Source organism: Chionomys nivalis, chromosome 22 (genome assembly GCF_950005125.1).
Source record: "Chionomys nivalis chromosome 22, mChiNiv1.1, whole genome shotgun sequence".
Lineage (NCBI taxonomy): Eukaryota > Metazoa > Chordata > Mammalia > Rodentia > Cricetidae > Chionomys > Chionomys nivalis.
The window spans coordinates 12,345,922-12,370,480 of NC_080107.1; the positions used below are offsets into that span (position 1 = coordinate 12,345,922).

The 24,559-nt window shown below is 37.9% G+C and overlaps 1 protein-coding gene across 1 annotated transcript in view; it reads left to right on the forward strand.

The window, feature by feature from the left end:
• Tlk1 (tousled like kinase 1) overlaps positions 1 to 24,559 on the forward strand; it is a 108,926-nt gene that overhangs the window by 42,786 nt on the left and 41,581 nt on the right. Inside the window, exons 3-5 of the mRNA XM_057754848.1 lie at positions 3,160 to 3,231; positions 19,907 to 19,982; positions 23,780 to 23,826. Coding sequence (XP_057610831.1) covers positions 3,160 to 3,231; positions 19,907 to 19,982; positions 23,780 to 23,826 — 195 coding nt within the window. The remainder of the gene's footprint in view (positions 1 to 3,159; positions 3,232 to 19,906; positions 19,983 to 23,779; positions 23,827 to 24,559) is intronic.

Consider the following 24,559-nt stretch of genomic DNA (forward strand, 5'->3'; position numbering starts at 1 on the left):
TTCCTTAAATGTTTATTTCTGGCATAGACCTTTGGAAAACTTCACTTTATTCTTCTGAGTTGATATTCATAGGCATGTGTTATTTCCCAGTCATAAATTAAAATATTTGCAGGAAATATTCCTTAAATTATAATTTTTATTATTTTATCCTTTTAGCAGTCTTTAATTTCTTCTCTCTGTTAATTCTTTGTAGCTTCCCTAATTGCCTTCTCTCGAATTCTTTGTATTTAGCCCATGAGGTGGTTTAGTGGGTAAAGGTGCTCCTTGCCACACCCAACAGCCTGAGCTCATTTCCTTGAATGCACGTGAAGGGCAGAGAGAATTGACTCTTGCAAGTTGTCCTTGACCTCCACACAGTCAACACACACACACACACACACACACACACACACACACACGTACGCACGCACGCACGCCAAGTAAATCTAATAAATAAAAGTCTTTTATTGTATTCCTTATGATTACAAAATGTCCTTGTAACCTTTAAGCCTTCTCTGTTGTGTTTATTGCTTGTTCCTTACTGACACTATTTCTGAAGCTTCCCCGAGTTCTGCCACCTTTCATGTTTAAAATCTGATTGTAGTGGTCTTTCTTATTATAAACTCTTTGTAATGCCGTGTCTCATTTTGAAATAGTGAGTTATAGTTTTCACCTATTTTGTGGATATTTCTGGCACTTTTGTAAATTTGGGCTCCTTTTACACGTTTGTTTATAAGATTGACCCATTTTGTTTGCTTTCTGAGAATCAGCATGACTTTTCCACAGAGTTCCCTCTGCTGTTGGTTTTGGATTCACTTCAAAACTGAGGCATTTTCCTTTCTTTCTGAAATTTCTAGGCTGTGCCTTCAGAAATTTGTATGTGTTAACACGTGTGTTGGGGTGCATATGTTTTTGGAGGCCAGAGATCAATGCTGGTGACTTCTTCCATCACTACACACTTTATAAAATTTTTATTTTTATTTATTTTTATTTTTTTTGCCCAATGATGGTGGTGTATGCCTTTAATCCCAGCACTCAGGAGGCAGAGGCAGGTGGATCTCCATCGTTTGAGGCCAGTCTGGTCTACAAAAGCTAGTTCCAAGATAGGCTCCAAAACTTCAGAGAAACCCTGTCTCAGGGGGAAAGCATATTTTTGGCTGGAGAGATTGCTCAGGGGTTAAGAGTACTGGCTACTTTTGCAGATGACCTGGGTTTGATTCCCAGCACCCACATGGCAGCTCACAACTGTCTGTAACTCCAGTTCTGGGCATCTGACATCCTCACACAGACATACATGCAGACAAAACACCAATGCACATAAAAATAAATAAATCTTTTTTAGAAACTTATTTTTAATATTATGTGTTTGGGTGTTTTACCTGTAAGTATGTCTGCTCATCACTTGCATGCCTGGTCCCTGCAAAGACCAGAAGAATGAGTCACATCCTCCAGAATTGGAGTTACTGATGGTTGCAAGCTGCTCTATGGGTGCCAGGAATTAAACCTGGTCTTCTGGATGAGCACCCAGTGCTTTATCAGCTGAGTCGTCTCTCCAGTCCCCCACATATTTTTTGAGACCCCCCCCCCCCCCCCCCCCCCCCCCGTCTCTCACTGAACTTGGAGTTTCTTCCTTTGGCTAGATTGGTTGGCTAACAAGCCCCAGGGATGTTCTTTTTCTGCCTCAGCAGGGTTGAGATCACAGGTGAATGCTGCTTCTGCTTCTGGATTGATCTCAGGTCCTCATGCTTGCACAACAAGCACTTTTAACAACTGAGACATCTTTCCCCTACCCTCTTCTGGCCTTTTATCTAGATATTTCTTTCCTCTATTGCTATTGTACCTATTGTGCTCCTTTAAATCCTCACAGAAAAATATACACTCCTTTTACTTTCTTCCCTTTTATGAACAGGTCTTTCCAGGATTCATTTAAGATGACTGTCTCAACCTTTTTTAGTTGTGGATGGACTCCTTGTACTTAAAGACTATTTCAAAAGGGCAAAAGTCTCCAGGCTACAGCTTCTGTCCTTAATTTGTCTGCTGACTTAAAGAATGGGTTTTTGGTGTTTGGTGGTCCCCTGTTTTCATTCTGTAGACAGCCTTTCTCCTTTTGCTGTTTTACATGCAGCCCTTGTAGTTGTTTGTGCTTTGTCCGCACCTGCTGTTTTGGGGAGAATGTGTGGAATTTCCTGTCACTTGGCTTTATTGTTTGTGTCTGCAGATTTTTAATAACTGTTTAGGTTTTGTGTGTGTCTTCATGAGGTTTTACAGATAGTCAAAAATTTTGCCACCTCCTCCATTACTCCAGAGACAGAATTTCTGCTTTGATGAATTTGCTCAATTTAAACTTTGTCCCAGTACTCTTTGAATCTTAACCATTTCAGCTGCCATTCTGTGTTGATAGCCTTACAGTGTTCATAACAAGAAGTGACTCACAGTTGTTACCCCAGAAATTTATCTACAAATAATTAGGCCAGTTGGTAACATAACACAAGATTTATAGCTAATCTTAGAAAGGAGAGGAGAAAAAGAGACATCTGAGGATGTCAGTTGGTTTGCATTTGTGTAGTAACCTGTCATCATCATCTGGTCAGAACATTCCTGTAAGGATAGATCCACAAAGTGCTAAGCATTGCAGAAGCAAAGCAGGCACCAGCCTACTGACAGAATGCTTATGTGTGTCCACCCCTGCTCAAATATACGTTGTTCAGAAAATGAGGAAACTTGAGTAAAGCAGTTAAGATTGTCAAAATTGTTAAGAGTTTCTTAAATCAAAGCAGAACAGAAAGGCAGTCTGTTTCTATGAAGAGAGAAAGTATGAGACATAGAATATGGTCTTTATGAATGAGGCGCGTGGATGAGTCCTTACATTGACAGGTAACTTTAGTGGTCTTGTACCTCAGCCATGGCCCAATTCTTTGCTTTTGAATTGATGTTGTAAAAAAAAAAAAAAAAATAAATCAATATAAGATAGCTCCTGAAACAGCAGAATTTTGGTAGCTTGGCAAATCATTCCAAACATTTGTAGTGTTGAGAATATGGTATTTGTTGTATTTACCTTGCATGACTTCCTTAAAGAAATCATTCTTAATTTTCATATATATAAAGAAAGATTGGTTTTATACCTTGTAATATGTTTCTTTAGTGTAACTCCTAATTTTCACCTTTTAAAATCTTTCACAGGCCTCAACAAATAATGAAAGTTCTAATCACAGCTTTGGAAGCTTAGGATCTTTAAGTGACAAAGAATCAGAGGTAAGTGATTTTATTTTAAATGTGGCACTGAGAAAGTAAAAGCTGGAATCGTTTTTTACATGAGTGCCTCTTCTTCCCCTTAACTGTGGTACTGAAGGTTAATATTTTGAAGGTTTCTTTTACAATTTTCCATGTAGTTCCCCGCCCCCTTGGGGGGTGGTGATGGTAGGGAGTGGGGGTGACCTTGATGAAGCACAGCTGTTTAGATTGAAGATTGTGTTTGGCATTAGAAAGAATACAGTTTTTCAATTCTGTAGCTTAATTTGCTCATAAATAAAACAAAGATGTTGTGAATGGAAAACCAGCCATTCATGGTTTTATATGATGAAGGTGGGTTTTGAAATGTGCTGCAGTTCATAGTTTTTAAATTTTTACTATTTCTCATTTTAGGTTTATCTTTATAAGGGTTTTGTGCTTTCCTAGCTATAAAAATATATTTATATAGAATTCTTGTGGAATCAAGCCGATGGGTTTCATTTTGCATATTTTTAAGAAATGTGACAAATCCCCTTTTTTAGCATCTGTTTACTGACCTCACCAAGAAGGACATGGTATCTATAAGTGAACTTTTAGGTCCATGGTATGGCCTTTTCTGTGCATGATATACTTGATGGCGTCTTCTAAAAATGGTTGACACGAATGTGGTTGGGTTTAGTATTCATGTTTTGATAGAATGACTTTTTGTGGGTGTAGCCTTTCTCTCAGGTTATAGAATTCTGTCTATTTAAACTAATTTATGTGTGTATGTATGCGGCATGTATATATGTTTGTGTTTTTCCTGTCAATGTAAATCATTTATACTTGGTTCTTGCAGCCTTTTTCTGTCAGTAGGTTGTTAACACTCAGGAGTTCTTACTGCATTTGGCTTCCTTATTCAATGGAGAGAGAAACTCAAGGGTGGCATCTTTCTAGCTGTTTGTTATTGAGAGCATCTAGGAACCTGTAGGTAGGCAGTTCTGTGCCAGTTGTACAGGCACCCTGCACTCCACAGGAGTGTGGCATAGGGTTCTCACTCATCAGGCTTTCCCTTCCACAGAGACAACTGGCAGGCAGCTGAAAGGACTGTGCAAGTGACGGGACTTTATCTGCAGTAGGTTCCCTTGAGGTAAGCGTTAGTCGCCCCTGTAGCATCAGTTATCACAGTTTAGATTTTCAGATTAGCACATGTGTACTGAGACCTTTAAAATAGGTTAGTTCTAATCCAAGTGGAGTTAAAAAACAAAAAAAATAACAAATCAAGAATATTTCTTATTTCTTTTGGAATATTCTTTTTTTTTTTTTTTTTTTTTTTGGTTTTTGGTTTTTCGAGACAGGGTTTCTCTGTAGCTTTGGTGCCTGTCCTGGAACTAGCTCTTGTAGACCAGGCTGGTCTCGAACTCACAGAGATCCGCCTGCCTCTGCCTCCTGAGTGCTGGGATTAAAGGCGTGCGCCACCACCGCCCGGCTTGGAATATTCTTGATTTTTTTTCATAGATGAGTATATACAATAATTTCACATTTTCTTTCATAATCTTGTATTATGAAGAGCAATAAAATAACTTTAGGTGTTTTTCCTTTCTTTTAACCATATATATTTGCATATATATGTAGCAAAGCATAGTAAAAGTTAGGTTCCCTATATAAATATCTTCGTAGGGGATAAAGTGTTTAATGGTTCCTTAGTTAACCAATATTCACAATACAAGATATAGATCAAATATTTGGATTCTTATAGAGGAATTAATCTATAATAAAATTTCCCTTTAAAGAATTCAGTGGCTATATTTTAGTTGGATTTTAAATAGCTGTATTACTTGTACATCGATTTGTTTGTATAGACATTTTGACATTTGGGGCAGCAATAGAAAATCTTGAAAAATTATTTGGCTTTTGCTGTCCTGTGTTGTGCATATGGGATTTTTACAAATTGATAGTTAAGCTTAGTACCAGAGTATTTTGACATTTTCTCAGATTGTACATGTTCCCTTATATCAAAAGAATTGACTGTTATTAATTGTTCTATATTTCCATGTCAGAAGTTACTTATCTAAGGAAAATGAATTGCAGGCTTTATCTCTGTAGTAGGAACCTTAATTAATGAGTTTCCTTGATGACATTTCATACATACTAAATATGAATGTTCATAGGTCATGCTTTAAGGCATTGGAAGTAAATGGTCATGAGTTAGAAGTAGTTTTTGTTCTATATACACTGACTAGTATAATTTAGATAGTGTCCCTTGTCTCTTGACATCACTTATTATTTTTTGGTATCTGTTTCCCGATTGTTATTTTTTGGGACAGAACCAGGCCTTGATATATTTTTAAAATAATAGTGTTTGTCTCTGCATGGAAGCAGCACTAAAAGGCTTGTGTGTTTTAGTTAGCTGTCCTTTCCCCTGACCTCACCTCGCCTCAGTTACTTTACCTTTTCCTCCTGAGATTTAATTACAGACTTGAATAGAAATGTGCGAACAACCTGTTTGGTTTACCAGCTGAACATTTATCTGTTTGCTCTTTTAGTACTTAGGACTTTAACTAACTCTTTCCTCTGTTGTCTTCTGCTCACACACCCAGAATCATATTTCTTTGTCTTCTTACTATTAGCATTGAAGAATACCTCACAGCCAGTATTAGGGTAATTGAATCTGCTTAAATGTACACTTTTGTTTCGGTTCATCTGTGTAGTATTTAATCTGTTCATATGACTTATTTTTATCTGTAGGATTACAGAATAAAACCCTTTTGTGCGGTTGGAAAGTAAAGTGCACTGTGCAAAACCAGGGACCTGAGTGTGAATTCTTAACACCCACATACAAAAACTGGGCATGGCAGCATACCTTTGACCTTTGTGCTCAAGGGATCAGACAGATCACTGGTATTTGTTGACCAACCAGTCTAGCCAATCAATGAGCTGCAGGTTCAGTAAGAGACCCTGGCTCAAAAAATAAGGTAGAGAATGAGGGAGACAACAGACCCTGACTCTGGCCCCTCTACATACTTGTACACCTCCATTCACGTGCACCCACACATTTACCACGCAGATACTTTCCTCTTGATAGTGCAACTATTTGTTTGATACAAATGTTCTGGTTTTCTTTTACATCATTCTGAGTCTATTCAGTCTTCAAAAATCTAATGTGAGCATTATTGTGTATCAGTTGTCTGTTTATCTAGCCCAACCATAGAATATGAAAATAAATAGGATAGCATCTCTGCCTTCAAGTGAGGTCAGCATTTGGGAGGAGACAGGCAGACATTTAAACATTGTTTTCTGACAATGTAGTGGAAGGCACCCTGAGAGCCAAGGGTAGGAAACCTTCAGCTCTCTGTGCCTGTAAGGGAAGGAAGGAAGAGATGAGGGAGGTGCCTTAGCATCCTAGAGGATAAGGCAGAGTGTGAGGAGGTGGCAGGCTAAGGGATTCCACACTTTTGTGTGGAAGGAAGCATGGGCCAGTTTAGTTATGGAGATATGGCAGTGGTTCTCAGGCCTACGGCTGTTCAGACCACAAAAGACATTTTACTACACTGCCCAACAAATTCCAGTGGTATGGAATGATGTGAGGTGGGGATCACATTTTAAAGGCCCTTGAATTTCATAGTGAGGAATTTGGTGATTGAAGAAACTTGAAGTGGGAGAAACAAGATGAAAAAGTATCCGAGGCTCCCCTGATAGTTCTCAGGGTAGAGGATAGAATTTGAGGGAGATGAGTCTGTGAGGCAGTACTACCTTCTTTATAAAAGGCCAATCCCTGAGCGAGGCTCTAAGTACATTGTTTTCAATGTTGGCTTTTAGAACTGCCCCCACCCCAATCCTTAGAATTCACTGAGAAGTTGCTGTGACTGTTAACAATTAGGGCCTGTTTTTCAACCATTAGTGTGCAGTAACTCCCTAGGTGCTTAGGGCAGTTGTTCTGCAGAATTTTTTTTAAAGCTCTTGCATCCCACTAGATTTAAAAAGAAGAATGAATAGACTTTGATATTGAGGAAAAGAAGGAAAGGGAAGGAGCCTAGATAGATGATTTAAAGTATTTTGCCTTTGAGACAGACGAGCAAGCAAAGTGAATGGAAATAGTGGGTTGTGTCTTTCTGGGATAGACAAGTGAGGTGGGACTGCAGGTAGCAGAAGACTGGAGGAAAGAACCTAGTAATCTCTGACATGGATCGTAATGAGGGCTTAGGTACAGACAACCACATCTTAAAGTGCAGTCTGATGACTCCTGGCATTCCTGAAACTTCTCCAGGGAGGTTTTGAAACTGTGATATCTCCCTCCCTCCCTCCCTCCCTCCCTCCCTCCCTCCCTCCCTCCCTCCCTCCCTCCCTCCCTCCCTCCCTCCCTTCCAGCATTTATAGAGAATTTTCATACTTTGTAGCACTTGGTGACATCACATTGTTGATTTATGCATTATGTATTTGTATGTCCTAGTGTGGCAAAATCTTGAAAGGTAAATATTTGTATTTGTAATGCACCCAGAAGAAAGCAGTTTGGTTACTCTAGCCTCTCCCTGAAAGGAACAACTTAAGGAAAGAAATTTGCCTTGACCTGAATTTTAGTGTGTTACATGACAGGGGTTGTGAGGAATGAAGAAAATGACAGACATACAGAGTACAGTTGGAATGAAGAGGAAATTCAGCATGTTTATTTTATACATCTGAATGGAAGAGGCAGGTTTCTTGTATATGGCTGAAGGAGGAGATGGGGTTATTGTATACAGCTGAACAAAGAGGCAAGTTTAGCTAATCTTGGTAGGGGTTGTCTTAGTGATGCAGCCTCAAGCAGAGTCATGTTTAAGTGTTCACAGTGTCAACATCTGCACATGGACCAGGGCCGTTGGGGGCCTTGGCACACGCATATGCTCATGTCAGCAACACACAATCACTGAGGGCTCCCTCCACCCCCGTTGAGCTTATTTCCTCATGGTGGAAGGCATGGCAGTGATAGCAGCTTAGCCTGAAGATGCATAGGGCCACTGGTCAGAGAGAGATGAGTGCTGGTGTTTCATTTGCTTCTGCCACTTTAGTCAGAGACCTCAGCCCTTGGTGCCATCTTTATTGACAGAATTTTCTTCTAAGTGGTCCTAAATCCCAGTGTAACAGTCAGGATTAGCCATCGCTGTGTCCTCAACAATATTAAAGAGTTAGAGAGGGATCCTGAGACCCAAAGATTTGAAAGCTGTTTTTGTCAAGGAGTTCACCTTAATAATGTGCTTATTGCTGAGAAATGTTAGCAGGGAAGATGGATATGGTGACAAAGATGAGCTACCTGTTGTGATAGGTGGACAGTGGGGAGAACAGTGAAGGGATTAGGGAGAACTGTAAAAAGCCCTAAGATGGACACGTAGGTTCAGGTTCCATAGATGATAGATGAAGAGGATCGTGTGCTAGTTCAGCTGGAGAAGAACGATGGGACAGTGATGAGAGTGACTGTTTGTGTCAGAGTCTGGATTGTGACAGAAGGGAAACTGTATTTAGAGTCACAGTATTGATGTAAATACAAGAAGAAAGAATCCTAGCAGCATTGGGAGGGAATCAAGAGAAGATAGAAAGCCAGCTACCACACCCCGAAAGAGGGTGTGAATGAATGAAGTCCAGATGGTAGGTGGGCTTTAGTCATAGGCTGGGCTAAGAGCATTCCTTTTCTTGTGTATCCAGGAGGTTGATAGCCCAGGATATCTAATAACCTTTCCCCCTAACTCCCAGTGGAATCAGGTTCTTTCTGCACCACTCCCCCAATATTGGTTAGTAAACTAGAGCCATGTCTAGCTCTCTCCTGTGGAGCCATGTCTCTAGCTCTGCTTTTCTATTTTAAAAGTAAAGTGTGAATGGATTTTGGACTTAAGGGGTGGTTAAAATTTCACAAAAGAAGTCATCATGCTACCTGCAGAGGTTAGAATTAAAGGATGTACTTTACCTACTGTTCAGCTTTGTCAAGGAGACTGTATTTCCTAATTACCAGTAATCCTGTGGTTTTCTTATGTTGTAGAGCCTGCTTCGAGCTACCTGTTTGCAGTTCTGTAGCAGGAGTCTTCCTTGTGTAAATACAATGTTTTTTTCCCTTCTTGAGCTTTTTCTAAATTCTATGCACTTGCTGTCTCCACCTCTCTTAGCTCGGTAAACAAAGATAAACCAAAGAGTTAATGATTATTAATATCAACATTATTCCTACTCTATCTCTAATTTTGGTTGTCTTAGGATGTTTTTCTCTGCCTTGCTTATATCATTGAATTATATTATTTTCAATAATTAATATAGGAGAAACATAGTAGTGTATCTGTGCTTCTTATGTGTGCTGACATAAAGCAGACACACAACCATATTATTCCACTTTGCCTCAAATTTATCTTTAATACTCACCTTTTGTAATACTGCATAAGCTAAATTAGAATTGAACAGCAACATTTATAAATTTGTTTTACTGCTAGAACTAATTTGCTTCTTATCTTCTTGGTATTTGTCCACTGGTCTTGAACTGGTGTTGTAGTTTAAGAGTGTTGTGTTATTTAGCATCGCGAGTATTAAGCTAAAGGTATAGGAGCTGAGGTGCTGGTTGCACCTGGAGCATTCCTTAGTTTCACTTTGTTTAGCACACACTCTCGGCTCTTTCCTCCTCTCTCTGCCGACAGACACAGAGAGCTTCTCTCTTGCTATTCCCCTTTTCTTTAACGCCCTAGTCTGAGTACTCAGTAGAAAAAGAAGCCTAAAAATGACTTTCATTATAAATAGTTGAAATTTTTTTTAATTTTTATTTCTATTCCCCTAATCCATTGCTTTTGATTTAAATATGCTCACTTTAATGTGTGTGGGCAATGGTGACACACATCTTTAACCCCAGTCTTTCCTACAGAGTGAGTTTCAGGACAGCCAGGACTACACTCGTGCTTTGAAAAACTGAAACAAACATAGGTATTTTAAAGAAGTTAAATAAATAATAAATGTGCTCAGTTTAAAATGGACACATGTAGCTTCATGCCCTCAGCAGTTTTCAGAGATGCTCTTTGTACCCTGTAGGCCTCCATTGTCTTCTGAAATGTCAGAGTCAGATAGGTTATGCTGTTCTTGATGGGTTCTTCTGTTTTTATCCTTTTGCTAGTGGTAGCTCCTTATTTTGCTTCCTTCCAAAACCTGAACTCTTACCATGTCAGTTGTTCTAAGACATAAAGTGAAGCAGCTTCGCTCTGTACAGTGAGTATGCGTACAGTGACTGTGGATAGAGGTGACACCATACAAGAGAAGTGTTTGGTGATAGTGATCAGTATGTATCTTCTTATTCAGACCACAGTTAAAACGAATTATTGGCCTTAAAAATTCTTGCAAAATACCTGGATTTTTTTGTAACTTTTATTAAAAAGAACAAAAGTATCCCAGCACATGGGAGACAGAGGCAGACAAACCTCTGAGCTCTAAGCCAGTTTGGCCTACAGAGTGAGTTCCAGGACAGCGAGAGCTACACAGAAAAACCTGTATTGGAAAACTGAGAGGTGGGGGGCGGGGCAGTCAAAGTACCATGCAATAAAGGGTACATTCTTAATAAGGATCTATATTTGACAGAAAATTGTTGCTAGTTTTGTGTTGGCCAAATATATACATTATTAATTTCCTAAAAGGGGAGGGGGAATGAAGGACAAGTCAGATGTGGGGCTGTGGATATCAAACCTCATTTCTATAAAGTAGGAAGGGCATATCCATCAGTCTCCTGAGATGGTCTCCCCCCACCGCTACCCAGTTTCAGCACCCAGTTTACCCACTTGGAAATTTTGATATGCTCTTTTTAGGTAATGTTGATTTCTTCACACTCTAAAAACTTTGAAATGATAGTTTCTAGGCATTTATTTAGCAAGCAAACAAAACATTGTTAAATATTACCCTTTATGAAAATGTGTTTAATATGGTTGGTTTCTCAAGCAGAAAAACCTGCAAGCTTTCTAATATAAAACTTCCTGGAATAGAAAAGTGAGATTTGTTTTAAGTGGAACTCTTCTAAGTTCAGTCTCGTATAGTGCTTGATATATTCTAGTAGATGATCAATAGATGCTTCTTGAAAGAGTAAGTTAACATCACTGTTAGCCGTTCTCCTTCACAGAAGGTCTTCTTCATCCTCCTGTCGGCCCATCCATGCCACCCTTAGGTGCTCGCATTACCTAGCGTTTAAGACGATAATGCCTTGTACTAAGTTCATCTAAAGATGCAGCTTTCAGACTTTTAGGCATCAAGATTGAACTCTACACTCCTCCATGTTAGTGAGAATCCCAAAGACCTTTTTTTTAAATTTATTTTTTTATTTTGTTTATGTGCATTGGTGTTTTACCTGCATATATGTCTGTGTGAGGGTATCAGATCTTGAAGTTACAGACAGTTGTGAGCTGCCATGTGAGTGCTGGAAATTAAACCCAGGTCCTCAGGAAGAGCGGTCAGTGCTCTCAACTGCTGAGCCATCTTTTCACCCCTCCCCCCCCCCAAAAAAAAACTTCTTAAATGTAGTTTACAACTATGAGTATTTACCATTTTAGGAGTAAAAAAATTTTTTTGTAGGACTAAGATATGTAAGTACACTATCCATAATATCCTGTGTTTTCCCAGTCTCTGAAATATTCCCTGTTAAATTTCAGTATGCTAGCTACAAATAATTCTTACACATTTACCAGAGCAGGATTTGCGAGGCTTTGCATTTACTCCAGATAATTACAGGGAAGCAGAGGATACTGTCCTATATAATTGGTGAGGATGTTTAGCAGAATCTCTACAGCCCTTATTTATGCATTTTGGTAGCCAGAAATGCCTTCAGGTATTGCTAGCTTTCTAATAGTGGGAGAAGAAATTTCTTTTGATAAAAGATTACCCTTAACAGAGGGGAGGGAGTAAAGTATGTTAACCATGGAGGTGAGTAGAACTATCTAAAATTTAAATCGCCAGACATGCAAACAAGCTCACAGAGTGTCACTTGCTCATAGTTACACGCATGGCAAGTTAATGGTAGAAATTCTAATTCAAAAGCCTGTCTTACCAAATAATCAACCCTAGTTAGTCTTCGGAAAAGAAATGATCTTTTAGAGTACAGAATCTTTAGGTCTGAGATCGTTTGGAGCAGCTGTCCAATACTGCAGTCCAAGTAGCGTCTGGGATAAGAGCACATCACAAGTGTTCATTTCACACACGTGACTCTTAGAGTGGAGCTTTGAGCTCAAGCTGACATTGCTGAGAATTTTGTTTTTAGTATTTTATTCTTTTTTTTTTTTTTTTTTGGTTTTTCGAGGCAGGGTTTCTCTGTGGTTTTGGAGCCTGTCCTGGAACTAGCTCTTGTAGACCAGGCTGGTCTCGAACTCACAGAGATCCGCCTGCCTCTGCCTCCCGAGTGCTGGGATTAAAGGCGTGCGCCACCACCACCCGGCAGTATTTTATTCTTTAGTAGAGTTTTAAAAATACTAGAAAATACATTTTTATGACAACAAAATACTGTGAATATTTTACTAATGTTCCTTATTTCTCATTTTCTGAAATATTTTTCTGCCCTGTGAATTTGCTATGGTCTAATTACTTTTCTGCTATAATGGCACAATTTTGGCTTTTAATTGCACTAGGAAATTATAAGAAGTAGTACTATTAGTAGTAGTACTATTATTTTTTGTGTGGGGGTGCTTTGCCTGTTTGTATGTCTGTGTAACACGGGCATGCCTGGTAATGGGAGGTCAGAAGAGGGCTTTGGATGCTCTGAAACTGGAGTTCTGGGAAATGATCCTGGATCCTCTAATTCAAAGAGCAGCCAGCACTTTTAGTTGTTGAACCATTCTCTTTAACATAAAAGTAGTAGTACTTTTGTTTGTTTGTTTGTTTTGTTTTTTGACTTTTTCAGAACAGGATTTCTCTGTGCAACAGTCCTGGCTGTCCTGAAACTCACTTTGTAGACCATGTTGGCCTTGAACTCACTGAGATCTGCCTGCCTCTGCCTTCCTAGGGCTGGGAATGCCATGAGCCACCATTGCCTGGTTAGAGTGATATTCTTAATTTTAGAGATGATTACACAGGAAATTCATAATTTGCTACTTTAGATAGCTTTATCTTTGTCCCATGATACATCAAAATCACTTCTAGATCTTTTAAGGTGTCTTTGTAGAAATAGTTGGATTTGAAATAGAGACTCTGTTCAGAAATAAAGGCTTTGTAAATTGAAAATCATTGCCAATGGATGAATGGAAGAACAGTTAAAATCAAGACTAATCACAAAACCCCGAGAAAAATGTTGTTGTCGGGAAAACAATAGTGTATGTTTGTGTCTGTGTCAATGGGAACTGAATTTAGAGCTTCTTGTGTCCCAGGCAGATGGTCTGCTACTGAGTGGTACACTATATTATCCTTCCTATTCCTTGTGTATAGCTCTTGAAATATTGGTAGGTATCCTCATATGTTAATATTGTTAAGTATAGATTGATATCGTCATTGAGATTAAATTTTGAATTGTGCAAGTGCTACATTTGATCTGAGCCACCACGTGGTTGCTGGGAATTGAACTCAGGATCTTGGGGAAGAGCAGCAAGTGCTCTTAACTTCTGAGTCATCTCTCCAGTCCAGCAGTTCATATCCTCAGACACAGCAGTCACACTTAAAAATATCACACAGCAGGTCTGGAGAGGTTACTTGATACTTTTGCAAAGGACCCAGGTTCAGTTTCCAGCATCCATATTATAGCTCACAGCCGTCAGTTCAGTTCCTGGCGATCCAGTACCCTCTTCTGGCCTCTGTGCACAGCACACACATGATAAGTGCAGGAAAGCAGGCAGAAAGTAAAAGTTTTAAAGGAAATTAATCTTTTTAAAGAAATAACACAGCACAGAGGGGGGTGTGTGTAGAACTAGAAACTTGTGTTTAAGGTATGAAAGGCAGTTACCACTTCTTGTCTGTTACAATGGGACAGAAATTGAAACCACCGTTTTAAATTTTGCATATTGTGATTACTCTCATAATGTTAAGACTGCATGGTGAATTATCTCAAGTTATTGCTTCCCAAACCCACTGATCTCATCCTAACAAGTGTTCTCTATGGCTGCTTGATTCTGCTTTTGTAGCTTGAAAGCTGCTGACAAAATAATTTGGATAAGGGAGAAAGTTCAACTTGATTCTATTTTATGGTGCATTCTACTTAGCGAAGTCTTTTTTTTTTTAATATTTATTTATTTATTATGTATACAATATTCTGTTTGTGTGTATGCCTGCAGGCCAGAAGAGGGCACCAGACCCCTTTACAGATGGTTGTGAGCCACCATGTGGTTGCTGGGAATTGAACTCAGGACCTTTGGAAGAGCAGGCAATTCTCTTAACCTCTGAGCCATCTCTCCAGCCCTTAGCGAAGTCTTAAAGGGAAAGCCAGAGAAAAGAAAATGTCAATAAACAGTTATGCTACATAATGAGAAGGTGACACTCTAAATCACCAAATTACTGTCCACCAATATTGAAGACAGTGTGTTCTCCTTAACATACGGGGCTTCTGTTGTAAGTTTCCCGAGTAAAAGCTTAGGTTAGAATGGTAGGATAGTAAGAAACATGGTTGTTAGAACTCAGGTCTTAGATGCTGGACATGTCATGTAAGACAGTGAAATGTGCAGACTTGAAAAGTGTAACTGTTGATATTGGAGTGTGGTTACCCACTTCCTTCTTGCTGATGCTCTCACACTTTAATATTATGGTACCGTCACATAATAGGAGCAATATATCATAGACTAGAGTACACTCGAAATAGCTAATGTTTTTATTTACTTAGAGTAACATGGAAAAACTTTTATTTGATAATGTTTCCAAAGCATTGAATATATAAACTTTTATGGTAGGTTTTAGAGTTAGCAGGATAACAGATTTCCTTTGAGGGGTCAATGTTTCTTGCAAAGATTTCCAGATAATAGTTCATTACTAAGTTTTGTTTCTTTTTCAGAGATGGACTACTCAAATTCCAGGTCATTATAGTTGAAAATATCCTTGAATGTCCGTATTTCATAATAAATTTTAAAAAAATTAAATAAAACATCAAGGAAGCAAGAACAATTTCTCAGCAGAATTTGCTATATTCTGATCTGGTTCTTTAAGTTTAGAGAAAACAGAATTTCTTTTAAAAATTATTATTTAACTTGTATGGGTGTTTTGTGTGCACGTATCCCTGAACACCACATTCAAACTTGTGCTTGCAAAGGTGGAGGATGTGAGGTCCCCTGGAACTGGAGTTACAGGCAGCTGTGAGCCTTCATGTGGGTGCTGGGAGTTGAGTCCTGGTCCTCTGAAAGAGCAGTCAGTGCTCTTAACAACTGAACAATTTTTCCAGCCCCGAAAACAGACTATTTTACACATTTCACATTCTTGGGGAGGGGCTATTAATTTGCATTGACTGTTTTTGTAAGGATTGAGGTTTTGATATGTACTATTAAGTAACAAAGATTTTTCCATCATTACCATTTCTCAGTCTAGTTTAACAAATTCTGCCAAAAAATGTGGTTAACAATTGAGCACTGAGTACAGGATGACTTAGTGGTTAAGAGCCCATGTTGCTCTTGTGGAGGACCCAAGTTCAGTTCCCAGTCTCTGTATGGGGGTTTACAATACAATGATCTTTTATTCCAGTTCCAGGGAGTCTGATTCAGTCTTGTGACCTCCGCAGGTACCAGGCATGTACATGGTGCACATACATGCATACAGGCAAAACACCCATACACATAAACTAAAATTAAAAAATTAAAGATTGAACACTAACTATTCTTAGCAACTCTAGGTAAAAGTTGGGTTACAGTGACCATCCTTGAATTCGGTGTGTGGATATAAATCATTCAGACAATGAAGTGTACTTTTGGAATCAGTCATTGGCTTGATGAATATTTCACTAACGATACTTAGTATAATTTTTCTTTGTGTTTAAAGTGTAATTTCTTAAAGGTTTAGTTGGAAAGAAATTAAATATAGCCCTGTTAGCTATTAGTAATTTTGTTAATATATTATCTGATGTGTGTTGCATGTTTTGTTAAGCTTTGTGAACTCTAAATAGAAAGAGAGCGAAGGGCAGTACCTACCCCCTTTTCCTTGATGTGCTGTAACCCTTTGTGGGGAAAACTTAGTAATCTCACCTGAGACTTGTAGAGATAATCCATAATGATTTATGCCCTTCGTTTTGCCACAGAACTAGGATTCTGTGTTCTTGTCTCAACTTTATTTGCATTGAAGAAAGACAGTTTCACATTTTAGCATAAACCAAGAAACCGCATGATTAACTGTAAAAGTTTTATTTAAATAAACACCTAAGTTTTAAATGAAAGTAGAGCTTTAATTATATCACCTCTAGAGTACTTTAAAATTTACCTTTGTTTTTTGAGCAAATTTTCAACTGCTAGGAAACACTTTGTAAATTTCTGCCATATGAGTTCAAATGTCTTGGAACATTAAATGCCAGAGTAGTGTGTTTCAGACCTGGCGTTCGTAAAGCTAAACTGTTTTATGAGTGCTAGCCTTTCCTTCATTTTTCTCCTGACCACTCTTCTACTGTGTGTTGGAATTCTCGGGCCTTTTATGATCATGCATTATTTTCTCCTCACTCTAAAACAAATCCAACTTTGACTTCTCTGTTCATCCTTACTGAGGTCAGCTAGTAAGTTGGAAAAGGTAGAAAAGGAAGGACAAATGACAGTGTATTAAGCAAGAACAGTAAAAAAATTGAAAAGTTCTATAGGGAGTATTTGATGTATGCAATTTTACACCTCATGAAAATACACAGGTAGTGTCACTGATGGCTTTAGATTGCTTTAAGGGAACCATTGCTTCTTCACAGGAGAATCTTATTAAAATAAGGTGCTGTGTCTGCAGTTGTGGGTAGCAGCAGCACCATAGGTTGTCTCTCTGTAGGTTAATGCCTTAGCTCTCTATGTTTCCTTTAGTAATTTCTGGACTACAACCTGTTCTCTCTACAGACATAAGTTTAACAGTTTGAAAATTGCAGTTAGATTCCAAACTTTGTCAGTGATGTGCCTCTGTAGTGATTAGATACTTGCTGAGTTTCTGCACATTCTCCTCACAAATTCTAAGTCCTCAAACAGGCCTGTGTATGAACGAATTACTTAGAGAATTGATAGTGGTAGTCTTCATTGTATATTTTTGTTTTGTTTAATATCAGTATTGCTTACATTATTTAGATCTAAACCCAAAAACTAGTCCACACAAATTTGTGTTAGGGTTGCTGGGGGCCTAAAACTATGTTCTGTGACACACACATGCATGCACACACACACACAAGTGTGTTCATAAATAGAAAATGTTTTGCACACTCTACAAATTACTTGCAAGCTTATTAGGGCATAAGCTGCTAATCCTTTTACATTATGGCACATAATTAAAGTTTTGAAACAAAATGCATGGACATATAGGATGAATAATTATGTTGACATAAAAAAAATCATTGTGTGCTAAGTTATATAGCAGGTGCTGGGTTCTAAGTGTATTCCTTAACCAGTCCCCACATTCCTGTGATGCTAATGGTATTGTATTTTAGATTGATAAGAAATTGATTTCTGATGTACATAATGGATGAAGGGTTTATTAGTCTATTCAGGACTTATGGTACCTGTACTATTAACATATTATCTGTACAACTCCAAGTATATCCACAAAGTGAAAGATTTGCACACGGGAGAAACTTTAGGGGATCCCAGAAGGAGAGACGGTCTGCACTCAGTAACGATGTTCACTTTACAAGCTAAGCGTGCCATGACCTCACAGTCCCTGTCTCTCACTCACTTTAGAAAGTGCTGAATTTTTCCACTTGTTTCCACTCCTTTGTGCATTATAGTTTAAAGATTTTAGACTTGTCTTTTTTTTCTTCCCTTGTCATTCCTCAAACTCCCATCTCATTTGAGATGTGAACCTTGTGGCTTTTCTTCTTTACTGTAATCGTGACTTCACTATTCCACCTCCTTTAAGTGAAGTTACCGTTTCCTCAAAGGTATATTTCATTTCCTCCTACTGAGAAATTGCGTTCAGAGGGGGGAAAGCCTTTATAAGTACTACTTTATATGCCTTTTGAAAATTATCTTAAATATTCTTATTGAATGTACTGTGTAATGAATTTTTTCCCAAATATGTGTGAGAATTTGTATATAATATACCACCATCCCATCCCAGCTCTCTTGTGATAACTGGAGTGTTAGCATTTTAATGGTTTGCACTGAACAAATCTGTTTGCCTCTTGTGAATACATTACCCTTTCTCCTCAGAAATATAGCGGTCTTAGCCTGTGTAAACCAGTGTTCCTTGGGGTAAACCAGAAAATACTGATTCTAGTATTACTTTCAGAATTAAATTTTAATGGTTTTTTTTGTTTGTTTAGTCAAAATCTAAAGATAGAACTCAGTAGGATCTTGGTGTGCTTTACATCCAGTGTGACGTTAACTTACTCTGAAAAATCTTATTTTCTTAGGTGTTAGATACATTTGTTATAGGCTGGGTGAGGTGATCCACACCTTTAATCTCAGCACTCAAGAGGCAGAGGCAGAGAATCACTGTAAGTTCAAGGCCAGTCTGGTCTATGTAGCAAGTTCCAGACCAAGCAAAGTTACATAGTGGACCCCTCTCTTCACATATATATTTGTTGGCATAGATTTTTAGAAGAAATATTAATAAATTATTATTGAAACACTTGCTTTTATTTTAATACAGGGTTAGGATTCTTCATAAAGATGTTAACAAAAATTTTTGTTTGTTGTAGTACTCTAAAAGTAGATTTACAGGGTTTCCTTAAAAATCTATGGATTGTAAAGTAAAAAACCGAAGAGAAAATGTGTGATAGGTAGGTGTGTAGTTATGTTTTGAAATACCTTGCCATTAATTCATTTAGTTTTTGATTCAGGGCATGTAGCATGTCAAGTAGAGAAAATTTAAAGAGCATTTGGACTTTAGGATTACACAAAACTAAATGTGATTTGAATTCCTGGTATATAGCACTAGTAGTGCAAACCTTGAGTAAGTTATTAAGTAGTCATTCATATATTTGTCTAGTAATAACTACATGCTAGACCCTGTAGTGAGAAGGAGAGGTGGGAGAAGATAAAATATATATCTGTAAAAAAAAAAAAAAATCAAAGTTGCAGCTAGGAGTGGTGGTTCAAGTCTTTAATCTCAGCACTGAAGAGATAGAGGCAAGTGGATATCTGTCTCAAAAAATAGTATAAACCATACTCAGATTATGGATTATACAAAAACACATGATCAGAGTTGATTTATTGGCCATTCTTTGCTCACCATTGGTTCAGAGCATAATCTATGTGCTTGCTGTAATTGCTCTTGAGTAATACCTGCCGAGCACCCAAGTGAATGGCCTCTTAGTTTGGGTTGAGCATGTCAGTTTGTGTTCTGTCCCTATTTCCTCATTGAAATTTACTTTTTATAGACAAAATATTTATTAGTAGTAAAAAAGCAGGAAACAGTTAATTTTCCTCTTCTTCACTTAAGAATATTAAGGGCCAATTCTCATATTTCTCGTTTTCCCTTAAGCCAAATTCTGTAAATGTGAACTTTAGTTATAACTTCTAAATAGATTGCATGTCGGTGATTTCATTTGCATCCTGTGAGCATTGTTGAATGCTTTATTTGGCCTCAAAAGTAAAGATGATTTTTACATTGACAGTAATAATTTTGCATATTAAGAGCATAATTTAAAATTTTGTTAACTTATTTTCCTTAGACACCAGAGAAGAAACAATCTGAGTCATCCAGGGGAAGAAAGAGAAAAGCAGAAAGTCAGAATGAAAGTAGTCAGGGTAAGCAGACGTCATCTTCCTTCAGAGACTGTGCACACTTACAATGCATTACTTTAATTTTTAACTAATCGGGACTGTAACTGTTGCATAAGTGCTTTGTGGTTTGCAAATTTTATATCTATTATATCTGCATTTACAATAGCTAAGGACTGTACTTCACATAGAAATAATAAAAGCATGAACCTGCAGGCCTTTGTACTGTAGGTAGTTAGCTCATGGTTACTGTGTAGGGACTTTAACATTTCCTTGTCATTCATTTGGGCCTAGAATCTGGTAAGCATTTCTTTATTTTCTTTACTTTTCTTTTTTCTTATGAATTACAATATTAATAGCTTCTTGTTTTTAAGTACAAGTTTTATATCTCACTTTAAACAAGCAACCTGTTCTCTTCTTTATTTTGAAAATAATTGCAAGAATAATTACACTACCTGTTTTTTGTTATGCCTATTTCATCCTTTTATATCTGCTTTTTGTGATATAAACTTAGTTATTTTTATTAAGCTAAACATGATCTCTTCTAAAAATTTTCTTTGTGAGTGTAGTGTATGTGCGTGGGTGTTTGCAAGTGAGTGTGTTTGTGCACGTGTACAAAAGAGAGTGTTGAGTGCCAGCGTTCCTCTTTCTCTGCCTAGTTCTTTGAGGTAGGGTCTCTTCCTTGAATCTAGGGCTCATTTTTCTTGCTTGGGCTGGAAGCCAGCAAGCCCCAGTAATCCTCATGTTCCCACCCTGCTTGGAGTGAGGTTACAGGTGTATGTAAGGTGTCTGCCTTGTTACATGGGTGCTGGAATTCATCAGTTCTGGGGCCTGAACATTAATTCACATTATAACAATAAGAACTTTAGCCACTGAGCCAGCATTCCAGTCCAGACGATATGATTTCTTCTAATAGATAGCATACTGATACTACTATTTTGGGCCCTGAAAAGATGTACAGTATAACGTGATTTTATACATAGAGTTGCATGTTTTGGAGCTAGGTTTTAGCCGTAAGATCTAGGCTTATGAGCTGCTTTACCACTTATATGTTGCATTGAAATCAAAGGGTGTATTACAGCAGTTGTCTGGGAAATGGAAGGGCTTCGTCTGTGGCCTTTTTAAGGTATAAAGTGTGTTCAGCCTCACTTTGCAGTTCCTCCCTTTTTTCTTGTAGTAGCCATCCAACCTGTGGTTAGTGGGCATGGAACTTCATTTTAAAGGTACATTAACTTATTTCAGCAACAGACTGACAAGATCTTAAAAGTAAATCCCTAAATAGGATGAGGCTTCTAAACTGGTGTAGTTAACTTGTTAATGGTTTGTGTTTTAGGAGCCATGGTTAAAGGCACTCCACTCCACCAAGCCTGACAGCTTGAGTTCCTCCCTTGGGACTTCCATGTTGCCACATGTGTACTGTGTTTGCCACCTCCCACTCCATGCACTCCCAAACACTAAAAACATTTAATAAAAAAGAGTCGGCCTTTTATCTGTCTGCTCTGCAGTCCACAGAAATGCCTGGTCTTCTGGGTGAAGATCGTTGCCTAATTAGATCTCAGCATCTTTTCCTCACTGAACGTATGTTTTAGAATGACACTGGCTTATTGTGTTTCCTTCCCAACTCTCCTTGAAGTGACCTTCCAGCCCAGAAGTAAACCTTTTGACTGTGTTAAGTCATGCTTCCATTCCATAGCCAGTACTATTAGCAGAAATACTTAGTGCTTTTAAGAAATCGGACCTGTCTCTGAAACTGGTAGTGGGGCGACTTTTCTCCTTAATCATAATGTACTTTGGAGGAGTGGTTCCTAATTAAAATTAGACTTAGATGAGGGAAAGAAAACATGGAGGGGTCTATATAGGAGCAGGTTCCTCTGGAAATTCAATATTTTATATATATATGGGAAAGGGTATAACATAAAAATATGGGTTCATTTAGTGGAAAAGAATTAGGGAAATAGCTTTTGGGTAGGCAACCCAAAACATCCCTTCTTCATTAAGACTCAGAGTCTTCAGGGATGTTACCAGGGACAGAAAGAATATTCCATGGGATGAAGTCTCTGCAATCCAGCTGACTGCTAAAAAGAAAAAAACAAAACAAAACAACATTGTATGAAACTTTTATCAAAATTTCTGGAGAGCAGACTGGAGAAATGGCTCCGCAGTTAGAACACTACTAGCTGCTCTTCCAGAGGTCCTGAGTTCAATTCCCAGCAACCACATGGTGGCTCACAACCATCAGTAGTGAGATCTGGTGCCCTCTTCTGGCCTGCAGGCATACACTCAGGCAGAACACTGTATACATAATAAATAAATTAATCTTTAAAAACAATTTCTGGATAGCAACTGTTTCCCAAGCCCTTATTTAATTTTAAAAAAAATCTCAATTTTGTTTAAGACTGTTGGACCTTAAGTACAGAGTTTGTTCACAATGCCTGGCATCTAAGATGTATTTGTTACACTAGTAAGACATCTCAGTGTGTTGTGGCATTTGCCTCCAAACATGTCTGAGTTTTATTCCTAGCACTCACATGGTAGAAGAACACTGATTCCCACAAGTTGTCCTTTAGCTACCAAGTGGCAACCGTGCAGGTGTGCACACATATTGTGCACAAATACAAATTAAATAAATAACATAAAACCAAGAGTTAAGGAAACTCAATGAGCACATAATAATAAGTCAGAATTGAATTGATGTCTGTTTATATAATGCAAAGGTTGACTGATGTTACTAGATTTTTTGTTTACTCCTCGAAGAAGTCATGTATTCTCCACAATTAAAATTCAAGAATGAACCCCTCCTTCCTAAAACAAAAGAAAATACAACCTTTCTTAATAATAATTTTTTTTTTTTTTTTTTTTTTTTGAGTCAGGGTTTCTCTGTGGTTTTGGAGCCTGTCCTGGAACTAGCTCTTGTAGACCAGGCTGGTCTCGAACTCCCACAGATCCGCCTGCCTCTGCCTCCCGAGTGCTGGGATTAAAGGCGTGTGCCACCACCGCCCGACTAATAATAAAATTTTTAAAACTAATGGAGAATGCATTTTAGGTCAGAACATGTAAGGAACAGTATGACCTGTGATGACTCTACTTATCAATATGGTCATAAGAACAGTTATTTAAATACAGACTTTGAAACATATGTCCTCATAAGCTGCAGCAAATACATTTTGGAAAACATAGTGAGACCCTAAATCAAAAAAGAAAAGCTGAAGTAAAGAAAAATCAAAAAAAAATTTACAAAATAACATTGACAATAAGTATGTTGTTGTTTGCCCAAAATATTAGATTTGGGTTTGTATCAACTGAAGCCGAGTTTTTTATTATTATTATTATTTTATTTTTATCATCATCATCAAAGTGTTTAAGTTTGTCAGATAAAGTTGCTACTATCCTTTTCAGTTTATTGATTATCTTTTCTGAGATTAATAGATACTAAACAATATTAATAATGTTTTAAATACCAAGTTCCCTTTGTTGAGGAGATGGTCATGGGGCTCCGTGGTAGCAAATGCTTAACATATCAGAAGCCCTGGGCCCAGCTAGGGAAAGGAGAAAGGTTGGGTGAGAAGGAAGTAGAAAACCCTTAATGTTATTTATCTATCTTTCAGTAATTGGTACTTTCATAAATTGGCATATATCTTAAAATGTAATTTTATTAAATTTTATAAATTTATAAAGATTATTATTGTTTTTATTACTTATCATTACCTTACTAAAATGCCACATACTTTTAAATTAAATAAATGTTTTAACTTGTCATTTTTCTCTCTTTGATAGGAGATAATCATGACTGGCTTTTAAATCTATACCTTTTGTTTTGTTTTTAGGAAAAAGTATTGGGGGACGTGGCCACAAGATTAGCGACTATTTTGAAGTAAGTTTGTTGGGAATTATTTCCGGTTCCTAATTCAGTATAGTTCTTTTACAAGCTGAAAATCATTTCTTTGAAGCACAAAGTCAGCCTTTGAGAAGAATGTTGGTATTGTATAATTTTTCCCTTTTTAGGAACATTAAAGTTTCAGAGTGCTTCTTTATGTACTTGTAGGTAAAGGTAGCTGCTAGTTTTTTGTTTTCAGACAGGGGAACTGCAGACTGAACTGGGGTAACTGAACTGTCTACTCTGCAGACAGAGTAGACCTGCTGTCTTACTTCTGTCAGCATGGGCTTTCTCCTCTCTTGGCTACAATGAACTCTGTGGATAGAGATTAAATAATTGGTAGGGATGTGGCTCTGAAGATGCGCTGAAAAAGATAGCTATGCTTTTAGTCCTTCTTAATCTAGACTATTTCCTTGCTTCTGCATACTTTTGGTTTCCAGTTTCTATTTGAAAAGATTGATTTTCTTGTTAAAACAACAAATGTTACTTCTTCAGTAGAAAAAGATGTCTTCACTTGAGAGTGAGAGCAGAATTGGCTGATCAGGACAACAGCTAAGCTCAGACAGCATGAAAATAAAAATCCCCCAAAGTGGTTGTTTTGGGGGAGTGGGGGGAGTTACAGAATCCAGTGTAAATGTTTCTAACCCGAAATTATCTACTGCCCTTTAGTTGACTTGAGCCACTCACAGTGAATATCATTAAGAACTTGTGCTTGAGGGTAGGGATAAAT